At 28.0% G+C, this 24,705-nt stretch overlaps 1 protein-coding gene across 2 annotated transcripts in view; it reads right to left on the bottom strand.

Annotated features, from left to right (window-relative positions):
* Window positions 1-24,705, bottom strand: part of LOC100167273 (regulating synaptic membrane exocytosis protein 1) — a 203,275-nt gene that overhangs the window by 154,603 nt on the left and 23,967 nt on the right. For both annotated transcript variants that reach the window (XM_029488061.1, XM_029488060.1), the window contains exon 2: window positions 20,292-20,515. In XM_029488061.1, coding sequence (XP_029343921.1) covers window positions 20,292-20,327 — 36 coding nt within the window. In that variant the 5' untranslated portion in view covers window positions 20,328-20,515. The remainder of the gene's footprint in view (window positions 1-20,291; window positions 20,516-24,705) is intronic.

Consider the following 24,705-nt stretch of genomic DNA (forward strand, 5'->3'; position numbering starts at 1 on the left):
TTTTTATAATTTTACCTAAATTCTGAAATAGTTACACTTAATTACAAATACCTGTCACTAAAAAGAGGTTATTAATATTATGTTCATTTTTTTACATAGTACTTTATTGATAAAAAAAAAAGTCAAATAATAAGGGTTAAAACTGGTATTAACCAAAACCGAAACCGAAATTTGATATTTTTGAAAACCGAAACCAGAACCGAAACCGAAATTTTCGGTTTTTGAGAACCCAAACCTAAACCCAAACCGATAAAATCATAAAGGTTCCAGTTCCTGTTGTAAACCCTGTGTTAGTATAATTATTTACACAGTATCTTTGGCCCCAATAGGTTTTTTCCGAGACAATAAACTACCTACTGCACTGTATTTATTATAATAATAAATTGAGCTTGTTAATTAAATTTTCGAAGGAATAATATTATACTAATATAAGTTAATAGAACTGTTATTCGTATTTTATATTTTTATTCTTGTTCGCTATGGGAAATATGTTAAAATATATCCATTTTAATAATATGAACCAATAATTTAACCGATGATCGACTTAATTACACGTTCATAGAAAAAATAATATTAAGCTTACACAGTGTTTCAAATAAGATTTTTATGATTTGAATATAAAAAATACAAGTGCTGTGGACTAATAATAAGTGATATGTATATTTTATATAGTGTTGTCGCAGTTGTTCAGTCATGACGTTATCGCGTTCCAAGATTGATTATAGGGTTAAGTGTTTTCAACTGAAAACTGATACCATCTCCATAACGGTGTTCGTGTCTCAACAGTTGACATGTTTATGATTCGATACCATAAAAGTACAAAATATATGGTGTGTGCCCATAAATTAACACTATGACATTATAATATAATAGGCTTATTAGAAGTCATTCTCATGCGAACTATATAAGTAGCCACAAGCAGTCACTTGAGCACAAAATCTGCATAGAATACCTAGCTATGACCTATCACTTATCAGATCGTTCTTTTGAATTTTCCGTTAGATTGGATTAGGTTAGGTTCATGAAAACGTGAAATAATTTTACTGGCCGTAGATTATATTAATATTATGACTACATTGTACATTATTTATAATTAGTTGGTTAAATGTTTGCATTGTAGGAATGTGCTACTAATTATTGTGATATTCGTGACAACCATTCATACTATAATGTAACATCACTGGTTCACCTTTTACAAGACAAACTTCAAAAAATCCACCACGAATCCACCACACAATAGCGTCGAAGCTTCATTCGAACTTTATAGCTATTTTAGGGAAAACGAGATTTTCCGGAGACTTTCAGTTTTACACCAGTTATCGAATCAAACAGCTAATAGAATTATTATGACCATTTGTATGAGTTGATATGCGCTTACAAAAACAGCAACAACAACAACAATGACAACGATGACAGCAACAGTGTCCTGTACGTCGTAATTCATTTAACCGCGAGGACAGATACGAACAATACACAATAATAATATATTTTAAGTAAGTGGAATGCTTGCTAAAGCGGAATAGGAGAAACAGGACGACGCCGATGATGGTGACGATGACAATGACAATGACAATGACGACGACAACGACGACGAGGAGCTAGGTTTCTGGTCGTCTGATAATAATATTGTGGAGAGCGCAACTGGTAGGCGAACTCTGCCGCCCGCCCGCGTATACGCTATACATCGCGCGTTACTCTGGTGATCGGGTGGAAAGGGTGGGCGACAGGGAATAACGGGTACCGACGCTGCCGGGGTAACGGCGGCGGCAGCAGCAACGGCACCAGCAGCAGCACCAGCACCAGCACCAGCACCAGAAACGTGAGCGTCGGTAGTGGTGGTGTCGGTGAGGAGTAAGCACGGTGGACTAGGTGGACGAGGTGGTTGCCCAGAGGTATAGAGAGCGCGTTATCCAGGGTTGTTGTGAACGTATTGATTATGGCGTGGCGCGCGCGATGCACACACTGCCGTCAGCGGCGCGGCGGCGGCAACGACGACAACAACGACGACGACGACTACAACTACTACTCCGCGGCCGTAGTGTGCGGGTCGTTCCCGGGACCATCTGCCTCGCCGCCGTCCCACGCGTCCCGCCACGCTCGCACGCAGACCACCGCCCGGGCAACCACCGCCGACTGTGTGCGTATTATTATTATTATTATTATTATTATACGCACACCGCGCGCGCGGTCGCCGCCATCGGTGTTCGCTCATCCCCCGCGCGTAACAGGTAAAAGCTGTGCGCTCCGACGTTGCCGCGGAACACGCGTCCCGTTCGCAATATAATATAAGAATAATAATAATATTATAATATAAATATACGTAATAATAGTACGTACTATAATATTATACCTACGCTCAGGTACTATAATATTATAATGTATACGACGTGTTTGCCGAAAGCTCACCGACACCGGACAACCGTCGGCCGACCGTCGACAAGTACCTACTTGACTGCACCGTGCGAATTATTATACGTCTGAATTTATGTATCGTTCAACCTATATAATATGGTTATGATATTATGATGTTATTATTTCGCCCACTACACCGTATAATATACATGCGAACAAGTAGATAATTGTATGATAATGTGCGTTATTCGTGTGTTTAAATCCAAGGAAATTATGATAAAGAAAGGACGTAATTTTCGATTTTTTGTAACTATTTTTAGCTTGAAAAATTAAAAATAATAATACGCTGTGGCCTATAACTACACTTCAAGAATCATCATCCAAACGCACAATCACAATATTTTTTATTAAAATTCGACGTTTTAATATTTTTCATCGCTATAGACGCTGGATAAATGGATAATAATTTATTTATTGAAATGTAAACAAAATATAGAATGGTTATAGATCAAATATAGCTTATCAAAGTTGAAAATAATATAGTAATATTAAAACACCATAAAAACGTATAAGTGGTTTTACAATTGATACTAAAATCGAAAAACTCAGAACACAATGTAATCGATACTGTGCAATAATATAAACATTTTAATATCAGTATATTATTTTTAAATTGAATTCAGTAAAAAGTAATATCAATAAGCACAATTTAAATTTAAATCGATAAAATTTTTATTTTGAGTTCAAGCACGTATAATATTAAAGAATAATGAGCCTGAATTTGATTTAATTGTTGTCTATAAATTGTTCAGTGAGAGTGAGTCCGATCTATGTATACAAACTTCTTGCAAAAAATGAAATTCCAAAAAGTATTCAATCTCGGAGTAAAATGATAACATCGATGGAATTTTATATTATGTAAAGTAATAACCAAAATATTGAAAAAACTGTTTTATATTTTTAAAACAATATCGTGTTGCTGTTTGTACTTGTATGTGGAAATTTCAAATTATCAAAGTATAAATTTTAGTATTAATATTTAATTATATGAAAAAAAAACTAATTGAAATATTCGGTAAATAGTAACCCAATACTAAATTTAATTGAATGTTTCATTAATTGGATTTGGTTTTATTTAATTTAAATTATAGTCGTTAATGTTTAATATACCTATTCAAATAAATAAAATATTTTGTAGCGTCTCAAGTTTTATTTACACTTAGTAGCTTATGTTCACTCGTACGTAATGTATAATATTTGTTATTTCATAAAGTCAATAGTTATTGAATACATAAACATATACTTACCAAACAACTCAAAATGTAGGTAATGTAGAAAATTATATACTTTGTTATGCACTCCAGCGTTTACTCAGTGCCGTATTAAAGAATATGACGCCGGGGCCCGGGGGGTTCATTTAAAATCTATCTATCACAGAATTTCATCTGCACTAAAACAATAACTAAGTAGGTAATGTACAAATAAATCATTTTATACAGTAAATTAAATAATTATATACCTAACCAGTTAAAATACAGGGAACGAAATATGAAAAATTGAAAAAATATTCCATTGTGTATATTATACTGATGCTATAATTTGTAATCGAAAACAATATACACACGAAAATAGAAGTGCATCAGTCCAAGCGCTATGGCATTTCCAAGACAATTACTTGCTCAATGATACGATATGCAAACTGCAACAAGCAGTGTAACTGTGAATGTACTATAATATGCAGAATACTATATTTAGTTATTATATCAACAGTGAGGTAATATGATCATCATTCATCACCACAGTCACCGCAAAAAAATGTGTACGCATTACGAATATTTTTCAATAATTAATAAGTCTTCCTTAAAAATAATGCAAATAAAAAATATATACAGAACTTTTGTTTTAAATTTCGTTTTCACAAAATGTCGGCCACTAAAAATGTAATTGTCCACCCGGGGCAACTGTTCCGGTTGTTCACTCACTTTAACACGGCACTGAGTCGGACTGATCACATAGAATATTTATTATTATTATTATTGTAATTATTACTATTCGTAACACATAGGTACCTATTTAATATTACAATATTATTAATTTATTATTATTATCATTGTGCGATGACCTCGGTATGCCTCATCCAGTGTATGCCACCACCCGAATTACTTCAATGAGAGTTTAGCTGCTCTCGATTACGTTACGACATAATCTATGCAATCAAAAATCAAAGCACTAGTCTTATAAACGTTATTACAAAATTACAATACGTAGGCGCAATCGTATTTATAGATATTATATACTAAAAAATGGTTTATTATTTTCAAATAAAAGTAACGTTTTTTTTTTTTTTTTTAACGAAAGGCTCTTATGATATATATTATGATAATTTAATATAATGCTATACCTAACCCGATATACATAAACGCCTTCATGACTTAGGTACCGTAATTTTGTGTTAAGCCAATTATATGATTTTGATGGATTAACATTTTCAAAATATTAGCTTATAAATATTAAGGTCAAGTATGGTAAGTGGATAAATGGGTAATAAATGTGGTGATGGTAAAATCGAGCTTTAATGCGATGACGTCATAAATTATCGATACTTACTAATGATATCCTATACGCTGTAATAGAACCAATACAAATTAAGGATATTTTAATGTAATTGGTTGCACTATACCTTTATTCTTCTAATTGTAATCATATTTATTTATTTTCAAAATTAAATTTTATTCTTGGAAATAGTCTCTTTTATACTCTTTTTTTTTAACATCGGATGCCTAGATATGGTCCAAGACAATTTAAGATACATTTAAATTAACCTCATCCGTTTTACAATACACGAGTGATTTGTTTCACCAACCTCTTTCAAAATAAAAAAAAGACGATATATCTCAAATTCACTAACATCAATATAAATAGTAACAAACCCCAAAACGATGTTCCCGTGAGACACAATTTATTCTCGACAAAGGCGACCGAAGAGAAAGTTGACAACCTCCTAATATCAGCATCTTATTGACTATCATACGACTTTTTTTAAATATAATTTTTAACAAATTTACCTATTGTAACAATAACGATTTTCATTATTATTTTAATAATGATTTATATCTCAACACTAGCCTTATTTCTATATACGGTAAAGGTTTGTGAAGTATAATAGTCATAATATTATATTATCTATTGTTTAAAGGTTTTGATAATAAAAAAACAAACAATATATTATGGATTACACACCTTTGTTCATTTTAATGAAAAAACATTTGCAGACGAATTGTGTTAGTTTTTGTACTTACTTTTAAATTAAAGTACGTCTAAATATAAATTGGTGTTTTTAATATTTTAGTTAGTATACATCTATCATAATAACAGCATTTATTATTCGTAGGTATATCACACCGCCATCAATAATAATTACATGTAGCTATATTTTTTTAACCATTCTCTGCATAAACATAATAAGCCAAAGAAACATTATTATATTTGAAAATAATAGAACTATTAAACATTTTTTAAAAAACAAACTTTAAACAAATCTAAATTAATCGTTTAAAACGTTGATAGTTAAGTATTTTCAAATACTAGATTGTAGATACAATTCAATACACGATTTCTATACATTTCTCACAGTTTTAAAAGATATACCTACATTAAAATTTAACACATTTTTAAAAATATTTAATTATCATATACTTAAGTTAATAATAAGTGATTTCAGTTAACCTTACTAAGTATTCACTTAATATTATTATTGTCGTCTGTCAAATTGTAATTTAATTTTCTTTAATTAAAAATAATAATTAATTTCTATCAATATTTTACTAAAAACAATTTAAAACAAATTATTAGATTTGTATTACCTACATTTTATACGGATATTAAAATATGTGCATTAATTAGTTTTAATTTTATCATAAATTATAAAAATGAAGATGATAACTATATCGATACTCAAACGAATTCGATAAATTGATTTATTCTATACATGCAGGTCATCTTTTCAAGATATATTTTGAAAATTAGTGGTGGATATTATAATGTTGCATTCTATTACTATACTGGCAGCATTTTAATGTAGGAAACTAGAAACGTATTTAAATTATCAAAATAAAAAATAACTATATTAATAATAAGTTTATTGCAACATCTAAAATTTTTAAGATCAATATTTCTTTATGAGTACAAAATTACAGCAATTAGCCAAAATAAATTAGTATATTTATTTTCTAAGTAAAAAATAACTCATGGAGTTAACATTTAACTCTTATTTTATACTAAAAATAAATATATTAAAATAACTTTAGATTATTATTAATATTTATAATCTATATACCTACACTTGCTAGGTACCTAGGTACCTACTTATACACATCTAAAATATATCATTGCTATAAATTAGTTATGCACTCCTACAGCCCTACTAAAACCTAACAAATCTCGAGTAAATATTTGGTATTTGACATATTATATTATACTAAAAAATTAAGTACAACATTTGTGAAACAAAAACTTCTCTTATACTTCACTCATTAAAACAATAAGCCACCTCAAAAAACATACATTATACTTCCTAAATAATGCATTATAATAAATCGTTGTCTTCTGACATAATGTTTTTAAACAAAAGTTATAATAATAATAAAATCTTATCTTAAAACATTTATAGATACTCGAATTAATTTTTTTTAAATTAAAAGAATTCACTTGAAAACTTAAAATTATCATTGTTTTCAGATACCGAAATGATACGTATTATCTAGATATTACTCTTTTCATAGTTTCCAAGTATTATCGTCAAAATCTTTTGTAATTCATTTTACCGTAGTTCTTTACTTTCATAAAATATTATAAAATAATATTGCAGCTCATACGCAATTATATTCAAATATTCAATCGAAAATATTGACAGCTAATTATTTATTTATTGAAATAATATGATGTTTAAATTTGATTAAATATTTTTTATTCAGTATAAAATATTTTCTACGTTTAAACAAAAATTTAACAATTGGCTTTAGTGCTAATGCGAGTAATGTCACATTTATTTCGAAATACGCCAAATTGGAGAATACTTAACCTAGTTACAAATAGTTAATTATTGTGAACCATAAAGAAGAACTACGTACTAGATTCGACTAGTACTAATCATCAAAATCACTTATATCAAGAACAATTACATTTCCACTGAACAAAATACTGTTTTTTTATTGTATTTTAGTAAGCTGTTTAAAACCATTAATACACGTCATGCAGTTTCTATCATTACATCACCATAACTATTTTAAAATAAAAAAAACTACAAAAATCATATTTAATAACAAGAATTTTAACCAAGCTAACTGTACTAGTTCAATTTATTACTAGAAAGTAAAAGTACAGATGCATACTTAAAAAACACACGTTTAATATAACGAGGCGGTTCATTAATCATGCTCACCTCAGTTTTTCCTTTAATAATAAATTTATTAAAATTCTGAATTTTGAAATTTTTGAATACACTTAAAACCCTTATTTTAAATTCTTGAAATTTCAAATACAAATTTGGAATGAGTAATTTTTCAGAAGGTTGTTATATGTTTATACTAAATGATAGTCCTTAAAAATGGATTTTATATTTGTATAATATAGTATTGGATCTATGCATTTAGTATTAATTATACTCTTACCACTTTTAACAAGCTATACATTTTAGATTAATATTAATCACTACAATTTTCAAATAACTATAAATCCTATATCATCCAAACCTATTTGCATTATAGGCATATTATCCTTAGTACACAAAGTTGAATAGCTCAAAATTGCTCGTTAAAATATTGATTTTAATACATAAAAATTATCAGAAGAATTATCGACTAAATAAGGGGGTGGGGTCTCGATTGAAAGACAAAGGTTTGGATCACCAAAAGATACTCCATAAGTAGTGCAAAAATCTCAAGAATTTGAAAATAAGTTATTTAAGTATATTTGAAAATTCCAAAAATCATAATTTAAATAAATTCATAATTGATCGGTGAATCCACTGTTCATAGACTACCACTTACAGACTAATTAAAGTAGGATGAAACATAAAATATTATAATAATGTGAACGTTTAAATTATACTTCGAGAAGTACAAATTAGTATGGATTTAAGTGGTTTATTATTTTTAAAAATAAATTATATAAATAAAAATGTATTATCTTATGAAAATAATAACTTTTTAATTTAGAAAATTATATATGAACAAAATACCTTATTGTTTCTTTAAAATAAATTTTGATATTTTAATCTGAAGTATGATTCTTTAATCTTTATGTTAAAATCATAATTGTATGAATAAATACAAATTAATAATAATATTATTTTTTCATAATAAATCAAAACCACACAACTCATATTTCAATATCTTAAATTTTTGAATAACACGGGGAAATCTTAAGGAAAACAATTAGTAAAAATAATAAGTTAGAAACAAAGTTTATGAACGGGAATACAGAAGACGGTATGCCATGCTGCAGTACAGAACATAATATTATATTATGTAGGTACCGTACTTAGTAATATAATATACCTAATAATAAATGTGTAAGATCCTCAACTATTTATCACTCCAAGTAACGGACTGAATACCTGCAATTATCTCTAATCGATTATTCATATAAATATTTTCTATTAATTAATTGTTTTGAATATAATTACAATGTACAGTATAATAATTATTAATATAGGTATTTTTGTAGTATTGTAATTTTGTTTATGTTTTTTTAGATTCAAATTTAACTTCAATAATTATTTTAATTCGTTTCATAAAAATGTCTATTTATTATTTATATAGAGAGTGTGTTCCTAGAAGATTCACTATATATTTTAGAGTGGAGAGAATTATACTAATTCCATTACCTGAATACATTAAAATAGTATTGCCCTCGTTAAGAGCCTTTATTTAGATATATTATCGTATATAATGTATAATTTATAAATGCCCTAATAGTTTGTGATTATACTCAACTACTCAATGAGTGTGAAAAAATATGTATACTTTAACATTTAACAATTTTTATTTTTGTATACGTCATGGTAAATCTTCGATAAAAAACCAATTTAAAGATAAAATATTCTGAGTAATCAAATTTGTTAATAATTAAAGGTTACTAAAGCCTGAATCCAAAAATATAGTTTACTCAGCAAATGACCTTTTTGCTTTTATTTGAACAAAATTAACATGACAATAAATTCAGCATAATTAATTTACACTGAGTACGAATAGAATACTATAATATAGTTCCTGTAACATTTATCAAAATCTAATTTATATTAAACAATAAAATTACTCACATAAAAACAAGTAGAAATTAAAATTTAAATCAATACATTTCACAGAGAATTTATAATTTAAAAATAATATATTATAAAATCATTGTGGAGGTACCTATGTAAAATAAAAATAATAATATCATACAGTTTATATGGAATATATATTTTAATTAATTTGTTAATCATAAACATCCAAAACTCTCTCTGAAGACTAAAATACTACCAAATATATCGTACATAATAAATAGTAATTATAATTTATAACAAACAAAAATACATAAATGCACATATTAAATCAACTTGCTGTAGTACCTATAGGACCTGAAACCCAGAAACGCACGAACGCGAATTCATAAGATCCATTATTAATTATTTTAGAATAATAATACGTATAATATTTAGGTGTCAGTAATCATGCTTCTATTATCCTTTCTTATTATACTTTTCTAAAGGATTATGAATAAAATCAACAGAAATAATTCGTTACCTTCTAGAAAATCCAATATTAATTTCTTGCTTATGACTTATGACTTATGAGTTATAACTTAATATAAGATAATATACTGTATACTCGTATACGAATATTTTTTTATTTTGTGTGATGTCAAAAATGTTTTTGTTTAAATGTATATCACTCAATTTCACTACAACAATTACTAAGGAACCTATATAAAATAATAAACATGTTCGTAATAATATACATTTTACCTATCCAATTTAGATTTTGAGTGAAACGAATAAGATATTGGTTTTACAATGATGTGTTATTTTTTTTAATAATTTATTTGTTTTTACTGGGTTCAAATTTTTGGTTAGACAGAATACTCTAAAAGTATCATATTCCTAATGGACTTTCTATTGATTGAAAATTGAACACTTTAGAATATGGAACTAAGGGTAGGTCATTTTGTAATTTTCGACCAGTTTTTGAGAAAATGGCGAACTGCGGGATTTAAAGTCGTTTAAAATTAAATTTATTTTTATAATTTCTAAAATAATGATCATTGATACCTTAAGAGATATCAGTAAATCAGTTACTCAGATCTATATTTTCTAACTTATAAACGTCATACAACAATGATTATCATATAGTATATAATAATTAAATAATATAATGATGAACATCCAAGAATGGTTAATACTTTTTTGGATGCGTAATGATTTTATATTAGTTTAATTTCAAAATAAAATATCGGTGTTATCCTCCAACCGTTTATCTTCAAACGTAACGAATTTAATATGCCCAATAATAAAGTTAAATGGAAATTTGCATTGATAATTTAATCTCACACTAGGATGGTTAAAATTGCACACACAAATTTGCAAGACAATAAATTATTTGGACGTCAAATGCAAAGTAATTAGGAAGATGGAGGTACATACTATATAATATACTATCGTGACATGAATACCTCGTGACTTATCTACTCGAAATATCATAAAGACAAATACTCGCGGTGGCACTTCGGGCGTGTAATTCGTTTTTATAATAAATGCGGGCAAGAGGGAGTGTAGCGCGGAACTATACAATATAATACTAACGACGCACCGTCATCGGCGGCGATTCAGCAACAGTTTCCGGGTGCAAGAGAGAGCGTTGGGGGGGGAGTTGATATTTTATACGGGGGGGAGCGCGTGTACCTACTCTTATACGACAGCGGAGACTCGACCGCTGCCACCACCGCCTCCGTTGCAGATAATAATCAATACCCCAGGCACACGTTGTGTATGTGTGTGTGTGTGTGTGTGTGTGTGTGTGCGTGTGTGTGAAACGGCCGTGGCATGAGACTGTCGCACTGACGGAAAAAAATTTAGAGATTAGGATTTTGTTAGACTTTACCAAGTGCTTAAGACCGTGTACATTCTATCGTATATTATATATATATATAGCAGTGAGAATCGAAGGGAAATGGCTTAGCACCTGTAGTACGATCCACCCGCAGATCCCTAGACCGGCCGAGGGATATAGGTTAGAAACCCACGCGTTGTCCTTGGACACCACGTGCTGGCTCCACGGTGTTGTAGGTGGTACGTTGACGGAAAACCATCGTTAACAGTCGACATGATATACATCGTAATTTATGATATAGGTAATAAAACATTTTATACCTGACGGCTATATTTCTTGCTACATGTACATAAAGCTGATTGTGGCATTGCTATCGTCCGCGAAAGGATCACGAGACCAGAGGTTCCAGGATAGGCGAAACATGCATATCTAATAGTAACCCGAGAATAACGAGGCTAGAAAGAAATCAAAACCAACAGATATCACTCAAAATAATATTTTTACCTTTGATGTAATCACTGTAATTCACTGTCATATTATTACAAGTATAACAACATTATTATTATATCGTTTACACCATAATATTATATTAAATCGTATTTTACACAATCGGAAACCGAGAATTTTATAACATGTCAAACATTTATTTATGAGGCTGATTGCGGTTCTAAACAGTGTTCCAGACAAAAAGTAAATATTATTCTCTTGTCAATAGACAATAATCTAATTACATATAACTCCTTATACATGCATTCACATTGAGACAAAAGTACAGAAATACTGCACAGCTTACTATAATCTCATAAAGTGAACTACTTTAAATTTAAATGCAACGAGATTCATATATTTTTAAAGAGATTTTTTAGTAAAAAAAAATCATCATCCTGTAGGTAACCGATCTACTGTATAGCAGATGTCGGGTATATCTCATCACTATAATGGATGTGGTATACATTTTAATTCAATGATGGATAATTAGATATTACGATGAAAAACTATTTTGAGTAAATGTAATCTAATTTTTAAGTACCTAACCAAGGTTACCAAAAAATTATTTTAATAATAATATTACAATCTTAACAAAATATGTTCATATTATCACCAAAAAAAAAGGGTTGAAAGAATACAACAGTTGCGTCATCTATCAAGCAATATCTAATTTAAATATACAACATTAGTTTTAAAACACAAAACGTACGAACTTGATACTTGGAATAGTGGTTCCTATAATGATCTAGAATAGTTGGGGGCATTTCAGTCTCTCCGGGGGGTGATAGTTTTGAAAGGGGCGTTGAGGGGGTGGTGAGTGTGTTTTTCTGACAAAATTAACAGACTTAATTTTAACTAGTTTTCACTTTAATTAATAATTTTATAATATACTGATGAATAAATAAATATATAGGTATGTTTATATATTATATATATATATTTATAAGAAGAAAATTTGATTTTGCATGTAGGGGGCGTTAGCAATTAGTTATTACGATAAAGGGGGCGCTGAACTAAAAAAGGTTAAGAACCACTGATCTAGATTATAGGATTTATGTGCAATAAGAAAGTTTTTTTCTGATATTCATTTTTAAAAGAGGTGGTTAAACAGGGATCATAAGACTCACGGTGGAAATTGGAACTTTTTTTTTTGTTTATTAATGGTTGCCTTTGGAGTTTGGTTGCAAGTTACATATGCGAATTATTTCACAAAGATAGGTACAATTACGCCGATTTGTCCGTAAAAATAAAATGAAATAAATTAAAATAAAATAACTCCCAAAATATATAAATATATTATGTAGAAATATTAAATAGGTACGCCTAAATATCCAGGATGATCAACTATGTCTTCAATACTATGTTAGGTACACTGTATAGATTTGTTTTTCAACTACTAAGCTACTTATAGGCTTTTTTTTTGACCCACTTCACTGTGTTTGCAATCTAACGCAGGAAAATTTCTTACCTGATAGTATACTGTTCGCATAACCATAAGCTAGTGAGACTCAAGGGCAACTCCACGCGGGATGGCTAAAAATTAAAATATAATATGATTTTGCTTCCATATGCACAGTGGCCACAGCGAACTACACCTAAAAGAAGTTAATTAATCACAATTTTTTTCAGGGTTATTCAGCTAGTAATATATAAAATCACTTAACGAGTAAAATCAATATCCTTACGCAATTAGTAGGAAGGTAATTAAGAGTAATTACTATATTATATAATATACTAGCTGACCCTGTACACTTCGTTGACAACCCTTTAAAAAATTGTGATTGTTCAAATCCTTTTGAATGTAACTCGGAGCAGTAAGTGCAATTCAGCAACCCTGGTAGGCAATCCGACTTCGTCGGATCGTGGACATTGTGCAATGTGGGACAGCATATCAAGTACATTTGAAGGTATATCTAATATATAAAAATGTCGTGCCACAGTGTTTGTTATTGAGCTCCTCCGAAACAGCTTGACCAAAACTAAATAATGTTCTAATTATTAATATGTGTATAAATATCTAATGAAATGGATCAAGTAAGAAAATCGGAATAAACATTTACCAGACTTAATATGGAATACTTTCGGTTACCAATTGTTTCCCATGCATTTTTTGAGTGTAAAGTTGATAAAGAACCACTTTTGAAGTTAAATAACAATTGTAACTATATAATATTTTTATATTTGATTTTCTTATTTTTTTCAAAATATATTATGTTGGTAGGTAGAAAATATTTAGATGAAACCTATGCTGTTCATACAGTCCTTGGTACTGAGCTAGAATCACCAATTTTTACTTGTTACAATATGTTTTAATTATGATCAAAAGAGCCAAACACCATCTTCCTCTTTTGTTTAACATAATCACAAATCAGTGGAAAACTATACTTATAATTATACCACTAAATAGTTGTGGTGAAACTTATTTACTCGATGGTGGTTTGAGTCAAAAATATGACCGGATTTGAGAAAATATTGAGAATTACTCTCAATACCACCAAGATCAAATATGCAATCATCATCGAGTAAATAAGTTTCACCTTTTTGACCTTTTTGACCTTTCTGCCAGCTCATCTCGATCATATATTCTTGCTCCCGTTGCAATTCGTGATTGAATGCATCATGGGTGGCCGAGTGGGCTTCTAACATGACTCATGAGTAGCTGAGAGAATGGTCAAACGACCAATGTTTGCCGCGTTTCCTTCAGTAGCGATGGCGTCATACAATTGGATGTACTCGTCCGATCGTAACTTCGAATGATTGAAACAAATGAGATTGAGACGCTCCATTAATATTCAAATTAAAAAATAATAATAATAAATAAATATCATTCTCAACTCCTGTAATCCATAGCAACCATTAATAAACAAAAATGTCTATCATAAATCTCAAAATTCCTGTTTGAGCACCTACCGGGGGTGATCAATTCCTTTTTTAAATTAGCCTAAGACACTCACAAAATATGTGGCTTTCTGTTCGTGAAATAATTTTTGAAATCGGTTCAATATTTCCAGAGATAGTACCCTCAACAACGTCAACTAACAACTTACTCTTCTTCATATAGTAGTATAGATTAAATCAATTAGATATTTTATATGAAAATAAATCTACCAAATTATTGCTTCGCCGGCGTAATATGTAATATATGTCCTTCTCGTACATTTAAAACTCAGTTGCATTTTAAATTATGGATCATGGATACTAAAATAATTGTCAAATAAACGTTTTGAATAGATTTTATAGTATAAAGGATTTGTATTGATATTAATTAAATATAAAGGATATAATAGTATATCTGGTTTGAGGCTCAATATGCAAGTCTTAATGGAAAATCGTGGTTCATAATACACACAATAGTCCCTAAAATCTCTTTGATAGTTTCTATTGTAGGATAGGGTAAAACTTAACTGTTACATATTATATTATAAATTATTCATTGTATTCACTAAGTTAACATAAACATAATACGATATTATAAATATGTATTATATAAGAAAAAATATCAGTTAATACTACTTCACTAAAAAAAACTAGTTGTCGTAAATAATCACACCAAAATTATAAATTGTTATGTTTGGTATAATGAATTATTTTTTCATTTCATTTAACACTTATAATTTTAGCATGTCACAATGAATACGATTTTATATCTAAATTCAATTACCTAACCTAAATTACAATGACTGTTCAATATTTTTTTTTTTTATAGAAAAATTCTAATTAATTTAAAATGTATAAGATTATTTTATTGAAAATATAATATTATACAGTGCCCAGTCATTAATTGAGTAATTTTGATCCACTTCTTTTAGCATCTTTGCCACTCCTACGTCGGGGTTATCTATGGTGATTACGATTGCCAGTTTTCCACCCAAATTCCCTATGTGTGCAGAGTTTTGCAGCCCAACCAATTGCCCACTGGACGACCGCACACCCGACTACTCTAACCAAGCCCCGTCACTCTTATATTAGAACATAATATAATTTATAAACAAATTCGAATAAATGTTTTTTTTTTTTTATAAATGAAACCAAATAATAATGGTAATAACTTATTATAATACCAAAAATAAATATTCTGAACGAGATGAGAGTACCTAGTATTACGCGCGGCACGCGAGCTACATAGTATTGTGATCATGTAGGGGAGGGTTGTAATTTTTTTGGCTTAAATACAAATGATTTTTTCAATTCAATTGTATACATTTCTAAGTGCTCTTTGGTATATTAAAAATTATATTATATTCTTTTTTTACTCTATTGTTGAAGTATTATACGAATTAATTAGTTTTTAATTTTTGTACTGTATAAATAAAACAAAGGAGAATGATATTTCGAAATTTTAGTGACTGAATAATTGTAGGATAGTATGACTCACTGATTTTGGAAAATCTACAAAATAATTTATGAAAAATAGACTGAGATGAAAATTTTCCCCACGTACGTCACCAATGGTATTGCATTTTTTTTTGAATGCACGAAAACATTGGTTTCCAAGCAAAAAGTTAATTTCATAGATGAAGGAATTAAAAAATATAACTTTTATTTTGCATTTTTATGACTTATTAATCACATTTTTAGTGCATTTTTATGGTTTTTAAGTCATTTTTTCAACATTTTTTCGTGTGAAGTTTGTACCTATGACGTCAGTTGACGTGGAACGAAGTTTCTCGAGATACAAAACAACACTAGCCGATATAACTGTCGAAGATTTCTGTTTGAGAATATTAAGCAGCACCTGATTATATACTGCTATGAAACAAAAGGTAAAAGTATAACGAATATACCTATCTAAATTGTATACCTAATAATTTTTTAGGGTAAAAAGAAGATGGACAGAAGATAATTTAGAGTTAATTAATTAAGGTTTTATTGTATTTAAATATTTTTGATCAGATTTTTCATAATAATGTGTTTTTTTTATAAGTTTTAAATTCAAAATTGTGTTTTTATTGAATATAAAGTTTTTTAGGGAATTTTTTTAGTGCCTTTTTTGATGTTCTTTTTTTAAGGAATTTTTCTTGTTTTTTAGAGCATTTAAATCCATTCCCTAGTCATGTGATATTTTTAACGGGTTTCCTTTGAATCTGTGAAATGAAGTAGAATTTGTCTTTAAGAAAACTTTATGCATTAGATTAGTGAATACTTATTAAAGGCTGGTGTGTAAGCAGTTGTATTTTATGTGTGTGCCACTGATATATGCAGTACCTATCAAATCATTGAAACTTTTATGAAAACATACTCTTCGACCAAATACGATAAGAATTCCATTCAAACTTAAAATTGATATTTAGATATGCCATTAAGTCCTTGACTATTATAGAACATGCTAGGTACTAATTGTTGTAAATTATAACTATGTTTAAATGTATTTGAACATATTTGATATTATTAACACAATATAATAATGATTGTTAAGTCATAATATACGAAATATTATACCAACTAATTTTCTAGTAGGCTATTGTTAGCAACATTATCAGAATAACCAATGGTTTATTTTCATTTCAATTATAAAATCCATAAACATAAACTAAGCTACATCAAGAAAAATGATTTCGTTCCCCTCCATCCTTTCACTTACATGTGTTTTCATAAAAAAAATATATATTTTACCCTCCATGTAAGGACAAATTACTGTATTATACAATATACTAAAATATCGTGTTCTTGTGTCAAGTGTATAGAAATTCATCAAAAAGAAAAAGAAAGGCGTGCATGACAGACTCCCGAATCCCTTGATTAATAGTTGTACTTCGGAAATACTCAAACAATCAAGGTTATATTCATAATTCCCAATTTTATTATAGCGACCATACTTTTATAAACTCCTCATTTATCTTTGTGCTTCTCCACGAAATTACAACTTAAATTACAACAAAAATTACACAATTATTTATTTATTATAACATTGATAGGTAGTCTTTTTTTTTTTTAAAACATTACTTTATCTTAATGATTATTTATATATATTACTTTTAATAATAGGTTCGCATTTTCATTACTTTTGAAGAAAATAAATTATTATTATGTTAAAAATGTAACAGCTAAATATTTATACTAAAAAATTTTAAACTTCGATTATAATATTGAATAATATAGGTATGTTTAAGCATCACAGGAACTCGTAATTTAATTTTAACTCTAGAAAAATAATCATTTATCTATAGCTTACCTATATAAACACTATACCTAACATGATCGATCATAATATAATATTCTACTATTAGAACTTAAATAATATATTACTATTACTTCTATTACGCTACTACTTCTATTATTATAGTTTAAAATTTAAATTATACGTTATTCCGACTTTATTTTTTAAAAGATGAAAATTCTAACAAACAAACTATTTTCACCCACCAAATTATGATTATGAATTATTACACGCCAAAAATTGTAACGAGCACAAAGGTGAAGGGTTAGCTAACTTTTTCGATCATTAAAAAAAAAACTCTTGACATGTGACAAATTTTGATTCATTACATTGAACGGTCATACATAATTTAATACAGCTAGTGTGAAAATTCACAGTACACGTCAACTTATATTATATGGACATCTGGTATAGATGGCTGAAGTTTTGGAATCGTTTTATCATTGTCATTTTGAAAAAAAAACTTATAGTTTCAATGAAGCATGTTTTTATAAGTTTAAAACTGGCTTGAGTTTATTTTAAAGAAGTTTAGCTTCAGATTTATTTGGGTATTTTTGGTTTTTTTTTTATCAATCAATAGTTTGGTTAAAGGTTAGTTAATGGCCGTTAATGTAATATTATGTTTAGAATCTAAACCTATTATAGGCAAAATACTAGAAATTTTCCCACGAGTAATTTCTTTTGCATTTGTAGGTGTACATGAATTTCTCTACCTGATTCTTTGTTTAAACAATAGAGAGTACCAGACTTCTTCCCTTAAAAAAAAAAATTAATAAAAGTAGATTAAAAATATTGTTATGCTAACGAATACAATTTGTTTGATTAAAGTATATTCAAAACAGATGTATGAAAAATATTAGAATACATAAAATGTTAAATAATAAAATTAAAACAATTATTTTACTCTAACCACAATTTTCATAATATCATGGAACATAAGAAGATCTAAAGATATCTGAAATAAAGACTGATTTATTTTCCATTAAAATAGTAATGTTTTACTTTATAATTACCTATACATTAACTAATTATGTTTCATTTTATTTTATATTTGTTCAGAGCATATAAATAAAACTCATAAAATTGTGTATTTAATTCTAATAAAAACTACTGAAAACCAATAACACGAAAAAATGTTTTTAAACATAAACTATTTATTTATTTGCTATTTATCCACAGTCCAATAATATGTAACAATTTAGTTTCAAGAATAGTTTTATATCAAAATGTATTGATTTACCAACCATTAAGTTTAATATATCGATAACATTCACTCGTATTTATAACATGGGAATGATTATTTTATTTTACTATGCGATGAGTAAAAATTATAAAATATATTTTTTTTGTCTTTAGTGACAATGAAAAAAAAATATGATAAAATGTAAAAGTAGTTTTATTTTCCTCATTATATTATCCCTCTTATATTTCAAGTCCAAATAACGTACTTATTGACAGACAATTCATATGTTATAGGTCAAAAACCCCGAACAACATTAAATATTTAAATCTGATTAATATTACAGTAGCTAGCAATTGAATATGAAAGACACTGCTACACAATACTATTACAAAGAAAAAATTATGCTCTTGAAAGTGCTCGTACGGTTCACCTACTTGTTTATATTTCTTAAAAAGTTCTCAATAAGTTTCTCCCTTTATTTTATTTTTTTCACCCCATTTGGAGACTGCATTTCTTTTCTACTCTATAAACACAGAACATTATTTTCTCGTCGTAGCCACGTCAAAGGCAGCTGATTACTCCATTTACGACATTTCACCCCTCCCGTGTATCGCCATTATGTTTTACACACGCACACATATTTTCACCTTTATTTTTCTATTTTTCATTTTTTTCATTTTTTTTCTTGGCGAATTTATTGAGTGATTATTTTTTTATTCTTCCCTCCAATCGGTTGTTAACATTGTTGTTAAGACTGTATATGAACAGTAATAAACCGTGCAAGCATTTACACAATAATGCATGCCCATGTGGCACACGTATACTAATACAATTGAACGCTGTTTTCGAGTCCCGGAAAATATATCAGAGAATCCTTGAAACACTAATTGAATTTTCAAGAAGGATATATTACATCACCGTAGCTATTATTTCTTGAAGAAAATTAACACCGCAGTGAAAACAGAACGATGTTAGCATACGAGTTCATTAAAATCCATTCAACTTTGAATTAAACACTAACCTTGTTGATGAATGACATGACGTTTGTGGGTATCATTTTGTTAGATTTGTTTTACTCTTCCCACGGTGTTTTGGAATATTGATTTATATCTGACACACTATTGAAAATGCAATGAGTTCCCCGCTAGGATTGCGGGTTACGTGGCATATGGAAATGTATTTCGTGAGAGGATCGAATTAAATCCGTGAACGGCATAAATCCTCATTTTTTCTTATTCAGCGTATCTGTCAACAAACCAATAAAATAATGTAATACATAATAATATACAATATAACTTACTAAACTTTTTTATTTTTAATATAATGATGAGTTTATAAATTACAGTAAAACTTTCCCTAACGGACCCCCAACCTCCAAATAACAGACATTTTTTTTGAAAACACATTACAGAGTTTCTGGGCTCCAAGATTGTCCGGTATTTAGAGGTTTCGCCATATTAGCTATTAGCTATTTATTTTTTGTTTAGAATGCACGGACATACTATTTTTGGGTATATTGCCTCAACAATTTTATGTACCTATCTCATCAATAGATTGAAAATTAGACTCAGGTCCTTAAAAAAAAAAAGAATACATTTTTTAATTCTTCAAGTAGTTTTGAATCAAACATGAATACAAACAAAATAAAATGTAAAGAAATGTAAGTAATTAACACATTTTTAACAAAACATTGACCAATATCCGCTAAAGATCGTTTCGTGTATTCAACGATTATTATTCCGATTATTATCATTCCATTAAGTCTTAAATTAACTCACTTCGGTTAAATTAAAAACATTTAAATTAATTTCAATATTCCTAGTTTTATTGCTGCAGTATTATAGAATAGTTTATATCTGACTACGAAACCTTAAAATACATCATAATATTTTATAATATCATCAAAATATTTTAAATTATTATTTCACACACTGTCTATTAATATTTATTAAAAATCATATGATTAAGTTTCATAAACAAATTTGTTTACAGTATATATCTATTTATAACCGTGAATATATAATATTATTCATCACTTTTAAATATGACAATGGCAAGCTTATAAATAAACTTATGCTATTTATGATCTATGCATATGACGTAGTCAAGTTTCAAATAATTAATCACCTATCTGAAACAGTTCAAATTCACACGTCATCACCATGAGCAATATTATTAACTATACTACCATAGTAATAGTATATTATGAAACCTTTAAAAAAATTGTTAATTAATAAATTATAATCGTTATCAGAATAACATTACCTATTTGCTAAATTATACTCGTTAGCTAATTATTTGTATATAAATAAATGTCTAAAAAAATACTGTTACAACATATAATATGTTATATTATGACAATAGTAAAAAATAAATTATTTATAACATTTATTTTTTTTTTATAATGTTTGAACTAGCTTAGTACAATATTATAAACACAGAATTTATTAAACATCGCAGGTATTTTTTTACACAATGAAAGTTTCAATTACCTATATTTAAATATATTTTATACTAATAATTAATAAATAATATTCTTACATTAAAGATCGTTAATGTTAAAAAAATGTATTTTTCATTTCCAGCGCCTAAATTAGTTTTAGACTATTATAATACATTTTGATAAATGTAAACTATTTTCCATAAAAATTAATATTTTCAAGTTTCTAAAGATAATATTATAACTTCAGAAAATGTAATAAAATAGTGACTTCTACTGATAATAATAATAATAGTATAATAATCATAAACATTATATTTTAACTCAATAAAAGATTCAAATAATATTAACTATCATCTACATAATGGCTTCCGTTAATTGATATAGAACTTTTGAATCTAAAAGTTACATACTCTTAATTTTTCTAACAAGTAGATAACTTATAATTTTATAACCTGTAATTTATAAACACTATAATTGAGCAATAATTAATGTGTTCAATAATTTAATTATTCAAATTTATAAATATACCTAATATTGATCGAATAAAATTAGCATTTAGCAGGCCAATCATAAAATATAACTTATATTCATGATTTATTTAACTTTCTCTAATTTAAGTAAAGTTATTTAAATTACACGATTGTCGATTATAAATATGCCTAATAAGGGATTTCATAGATTCTATATAAAATATACAACATTATATAATATTATATATTATGTTGTGACAAAAATTCAAACGTTTAATTATTTTAATGTATAATATAAATATAAGAAAATACTAATCTAAATATCAAACGTTATATTATACATTCACCATAATTGTATTTTTAAAAGGTATTAGCATTTCTTTACGCACACCTTCACAATATATTATGATATATTTTATGAGGCAAGTTTAATATTTTAATCTTAATGAACACATTAGGACTTTAATTTAGAGCTCTAACAAAAATCAAAAAATCTTAAACTGACAACAAACAATTAATGCCTATCTATATTTATTTTTTGTCCTCACTGTACCAGTTAATAAAAATGATTATTGTTACAATATTTAAAGCCTTAAGTGTATAATTACAAAATGTAAAATATAAAATAAAAAATAATCGACAATAATCCTATTTGGAATGTACATAATATATCATTATTAATATACTAAATTTATAATCCAGGTTATATAATTACAAAAAACTTTTTAGAAACTATTGGTTTTACATTTTTAATTTATGACCCCATAATGTATGCAGTAATGCTCAACCTTTATTATGATTCACAATCCATTTTGGGTATTAAAACAGCCCTTTAAAAAAAAAAACCCAGGCGGTTTTGGTTGGAGCAATCGTCTTTATTCGATCACTTCGACACAGTTCAGTTGTATGTTTTGATAATCAATTTGAAATCAATAAAAATATTAGCATTCAAAAACCAATATTTAGTGTAACTCGATAGTAAATATCACTCGTTAACATTTTTTCAAACTATTTAAGTAGTTGTGGGTTAGTTTTTTTCTCACAATTACAAATACTTTTGAAGAAATAAAAAAATTACCTATTCAATGCACCTACAAGTAGACTATAGTAGAGTACATTAAATATTTACTAAGTCATCAATTAAAATCTATAAATGTACTTCATTAAACTTTTTGTAATATCCATCATCTCACAAAAGTGTTCATAGAGGAAAAAATAAACAAACTTGTACATTAAATTCAGTCCTCCACCTACTCGTAATCTATAACAGTTAAAAAGTCTAATCTCATCGATGGTAAAATGAGTTTGTTATTATAATAACACAAGATAGGTTTAATGAGAAATTAAAAGTATGTGACATGATCCTAAAGATAATAAAAAAAAATATTAACAAAATGTTGAGGTATGCGGTCGGCTTTCAATAAAAAACAAACTGACCGAATTCTACCATGAGCTTTACATGATCCCGAATATATATTTTAATAAATATAATGTTTGATAATTCAATAACTATAATAAAGTTTACTAAAGGACTTCACCCCTGCTTGTTTGACTCGCAAACCCCCATCGATTTTGCCAACCCTCTTGGATCTTATCCTTCATCTACACAATTTTAAACCAATGCATTGGTTACCCATGGGTATTCACTGTGATTATTTTTTGTACACCATGGAAATTATAGAACTGTATAATATTTCAAAAATTCTAAATAAAGAGATTATCTATTTTATATCTATGTATTTATATAATTATATTTAATGCATTCATTTTTTTGTTAGCAAATTTAAGTTCCATTTCGTTGTAACGGTATCGCATTGATGATCGCTTATAAGTTCTGGAATAAGCAACAAGTATAATACTGCGACTTTTCCCAAAAATGATAGAGGCGATAACATATTATAGACGCAAAGAAAACTAATAATAAACTAACAGTGAAACGAAAAGAGAGTAGAACCAGAAAGCCCATTTATGTAGTAAAACAAACTCTGTCAAAACGATAAGAAAATTTGTTATTGTCAATATATATTTTTTTCTCATCATCACACCACTATAGTTTCAAAAAGTTAAGAAACATAACCATAGGCAGGTTGGAGCATCTCAAGGTTATTAGCAGTCGAGTGAAATGACAAATCATTAACACGACAGCCAAAACTCAATAGTGATCACAACTTCCATAGATTAATGGTAGCACCTTTACTTGACTTGTTTGTAAGTAAATAGATCGCCATCTTAAAAAGCTCTTTACTAATAATATTAGAAAAAACCAATATTAGTATATTCTTGTACTTAATAGGTTATAGCTATTATGTATGTAATACGTACAACTTTTAGTTAATCATTCTTTAAAGTTTCAATCTAAGCTCCTTAAATGTAATAAAATTCCTCATTAAATATAATATAACAATTTATATTACACGTATTTCCTGATGTAAGTGAAACGTGAGGAAATATGTTTACCATGAGCCATGATTTAATAAATTAATCTGAAAAACGTACAGGATCACGTTATGTAGAACTGTATT

The sequence above is a fragment of the Acyrthosiphon pisum genome, chromosome A1 (assembly GCF_005508785.2).
Source record: "Acyrthosiphon pisum isolate AL4f chromosome A1, pea_aphid_22Mar2018_4r6ur, whole genome shotgun sequence".
NCBI classification, from domain to species: domain Eukaryota; kingdom Metazoa; phylum Arthropoda; class Insecta; order Hemiptera; family Aphididae; genus Acyrthosiphon; species Acyrthosiphon pisum.